We start from the raw sequence: 3967 nt of genomic DNA, 5'->3' as shown, positions 1-3967 counted from the left end.
GCAGCTTCAAATTGCGTCTTCAAACCTGTCGCTGAAAGGGTGGAAAATTTGGGGTGAGAACCAAACCACATGTTCTCAGTAGAGGTAGAGAATGCCGTGAAAGTTAAGAATAAAACGCAAATAGTTAATTTCACTCAAAAGTATTTAAAAGAAAACTGTTTTCATTTGCAGTGATCTTTACTCGCCGTGTCAACCTTTTATTTTGAAAACCAACCGCATAACATTCAAAAATCCAAAATCTTATAAAGCATCAGTTAATTATCCAAAATTCTAAACCCATATTTTCCTTTATAAAAATCTTAAAAGTTTTCTTAGACCGTATGAATGACTAATCTGTTCCAAGCATAGGTTCATTAAGTCTATGCTGAACCAACTCAATTTTTCATACTTACTAAACCTCAAACACAATCCAATCACGGCCTCAGGCCCAAGCAATTCAACCAGCACCCAATTCAGCACAATCCAGCCAATCAGTTACAAACACAAGTAATGAGGTTCAAACACAATCAAGAGAAATTATATCAAGTATAGCAATTAGCAGTTAACATAATTATTCACTTAGGCAAACCAATTACAATATACACACCCAAACAATGTCACATAGATGCATATGATGCATGCCTGTCCTACTGGCCATGAGCTCACGCGTCAGTTATGTTGCCAGACCCGACTCAGATAAGCGAGATTAGACCACCATCCTTATCCGTAGGTTCCATAGACAAGCGGGAATTAAACCACCATCCTTGCCCGGAACACGCAAGCGGGATTAAACCACCGTCCTTGCCTCCACAGTAAGCGGGATTAAACCACCATCCTTACTGGGTACATAAAATAATATGCAAGCGGGATCACACCACCATCCTTGCTGAACAATTTATCAATACGTGAGCGAGATAAAACCACCGTCCTCACTGCAGGCGGGACAAAACCACCATCCCTGCACAATGGTTTACGCCCTGAGCAAGCGGGACTAGACCCACGCCCCTACCAACAATCTCATAAACCAAATATTCTTTTCTTAAAAGAACCATTGAAATTATTATCATTAAATAAGCCTTAAATATTTATTTTGATCAAGTCCTTATGCTTTTAGAAAAATTTGGACATAATCTCCTTTAAAAATAGGACTTAGCCACCCTTACGGGTCCCAACCAAACAATTTACCAAGCTCTTTTCAACCTTTCCAATATCAAATCAATTCAGAATCAAACAATTCCAACATTGAATCAGCCATATAACGCTAAGGTTCATCAGCCTCTTTCAGCAATTGCCACAACAATATATCCTCAAAAACATTTGATAATAGAAAATCTATTTCTTAAATCCCATATATAAAATAATTACCAACATAACTTGACAGCCTGATTTCCATTTTGTTTTTAAAATATCAAATGAATTCGGAATTACGTAAACTTTATATCCATGCGATTGTCTCGGATTAAGCTTTCTATTAAATCAAACATCATAATTTTTTGCTGACTCTAGCTTTAGGAATATAAGCAAAACCGTGACTGTTCTGCAGTGTTTTAAAACCAGAAGATAGCAGCACCATATAACATTTGAAATTTCATATAAAATCCAAATTAAATCCAACTACCTTCAAAATTAATGTGGTTAAACATAACTCATCCGAATTTCTTTCTCAATTGGTTCCAGGGTCATACCATTTTTAATGAAGGAGTTACGTAGCTTGGAAGTTAGATAATTTTCTGCAGAATTCTGTTTTACAAATCATTGAACACAACCTCTTTCAAGTCCCATAACTCACTTATTTAAACATGGAAAATCCTGAAATTAAAATCACATATACTAAACATACTTAATTTTCACCTCCAATTAGTTTCATCTTAATATCTATCCAGGATCAAAAGTTATAAACTTCCAAAGTTACTAATTTAAGAAAACAGAATCTGGTTTTTTCTACATAATGCATCATCATTCAAAAATTCATATCTTTAAAAATACAAATCCAATTGTTCTGAAATTTTACGGCATTAAAATAATAGGAATAAAATTTTATTTAAAATTGGTTCCATTTCAAAATTCAAATAGCAGAATTTCGAATATAGGAATCAAGTTGCTGCTGCGTTAAACGTTCTGCAGAAAAACCAGTTTTGACATCCATGATTCAAAAATTCACCATAAATCATAAACTTAGTGAAAAAGTCTCAAATTCAGCAGTCCAGTTTCCTATATCCCCAAGCTCAATCCAGACTTGGTCCCACGCAATTTCGATAATCACAGAAATAGTTATAGTTTTTCAAAGTTTTCGGCTTCCTTTAAAAATAATGCAGAAAATCAAGTTTTACATTTTAACTTTGAAAAATCATAACTAGTTCTATAATTAATTCAAACTTCTTAAAATTGAGTCCCAACAACAACTTTTATTATACTTTACTCAGCTTTTGCTCTTATATCATTTCGATTATCGTTGAATAACTGATTCACTTCTAAAGTCACCTTTTAATTTCAAAAATCAGTTTTTCAGCAATCTATTTAGTATTCAAAATCCAACCCTTCAAAACCCCTCAAAACCAATTCCAAATCAACCACCAACCAAGTTCATTAACATTACAATATACCAAATAACAACTCAATGGCAACAAATCCAACATAACCCATTAAAATTTAGAAATTCTCAACAATTAGTCATCAAGCAATTCCCAATCCACATAATCAATCAATATCACAAATCAACAATTCCAAATCACAATCTCAACCATTCCAATCACAATTTCAGCCACAATTCAATAATTACATAATCAATCAATTACTCACAGCTATTAAATCTATTTGTAGTTATTCAATAAACCTTGTAGGCATTCTTAAATTGAAATCGTTTTAAACCCCCTACCTCAAAGTGTCGAAATCCATAGAAATTGGGAATGCTGCACTCATGAACAACAACCTTAATAGTAGCCATATCATCTCAGAGTAGTAGCAGCAACAGTTTGGCATCTCCGATGAACGGCAGCAGCATTATTTCCGATTCTTTCTTCACTCTCGCAGTAGTAACCACGGTGGCAACAAAATAGAGTTCAAATTCAATGGAGTCGGAAATGAAAATGAGTTCAATAAAATTGGAACTACAGATAGCTTACAATAAATAATCGGAGCAGCAACAACAGGGTTTTCGGGCAGCTCCAGTGGTGGTGGAAAGCTTCAGCATCAGCCAAACAGCAGCAGTAACAATTTAGAGTAGAGCCAGAACAGGGCCACGCCAACAATAACAGTTCCAGCAGCGGCGATTGCGTCTTCTCAGATTCCAGAAACCAGAGGCAGAAGCAGAACTGGCTAGCTTCTCCATTCGGTCCTCCAGCGATGATGTCCGGCGATGCAACGGCTCGGCGACGGCGACGGCTACGAAGGGCACGAACGGGGACACTGGAATGACGGTGACGGAACCCTCGTAGTGGTGGTTGTGGACTGGTGGCGACGGCGGCGTGGAGCATAGCTCCTCTCCTTGGTGGCGAACCTGACCCGCGTTCGTTCTCTCTCTCTGCTGGCCCCTCAACGACGACGGCGGGCGAGCTCCAGGGCAACGGTGGTGATGGCAGGACAAGACGCGACGACAGCTTCTCGACGGTGGCGATCTCGCAGCAACGGCGACCATGGAGACGTGGCGGGACGAGGTTGAACGGCGACGCTGCAGTTCACGAGGATGACGACGATGGTGGCACGGGCTCCTTGCGGTGGCAGTCCGGCGGTCATGGTGGCGCGGCAGCAGCTCTTCCCTCTCTCTTTGCTCTCTGTTTCCGTTTCTACGTTAGGTTTAGGAAGAAAAGGGGGGGGGTATGGTGCGGCTGAAGGGAGAAGAAAGTGGGTAGGTTAGGGTTTCTGATTAGGAACTTAGGGTTTTCAATTTGGGAAATTAGGGTTTCTGAGTTTGATTTGGGAATTAGGGTTAGAAATTAGGATTTTATAAAAGAATATGGATAGATATGAATAGATATTTTGATAAAATTGA

General features: G+C 38.5%; 1 protein-coding gene across 1 annotated transcript in view; it reads right to left on the bottom strand.

Moving 5' to 3' along the window:
* Positions 1–3652, bottom strand: part of LOC107621702 — a 6907-nt gene extending 3255 nt beyond the window's left edge. The window contains exons 1-2 of the mRNA XM_021113913.1: positions 3102–3652; positions 2855–3002 (exon numbers count right to left, since the gene is read on the bottom strand). Of these exons, the coding sequence (XP_020969572.1) occupies positions 2925–3002; positions 3102–3452 (429 nt within the window). The 5' untranslated portion in view covers positions 3453–3652 and the 3' untranslated portion in view covers positions 2855–2924. The remainder of the gene's footprint in view (positions 1–2854; positions 3003–3101) is intronic.

Source organism: Arachis ipaensis, chromosome B10 (genome assembly GCF_000816755.2).
Source record: "Arachis ipaensis cultivar K30076 chromosome B10, Araip1.1, whole genome shotgun sequence".
In the NCBI taxonomy this organism is placed as follows: domain Eukaryota; kingdom Viridiplantae; phylum Streptophyta; class Magnoliopsida; order Fabales; family Fabaceae; genus Arachis; species Arachis ipaensis.
This window is presented reverse-complemented; position numbering and strand designations above follow the sequence as displayed.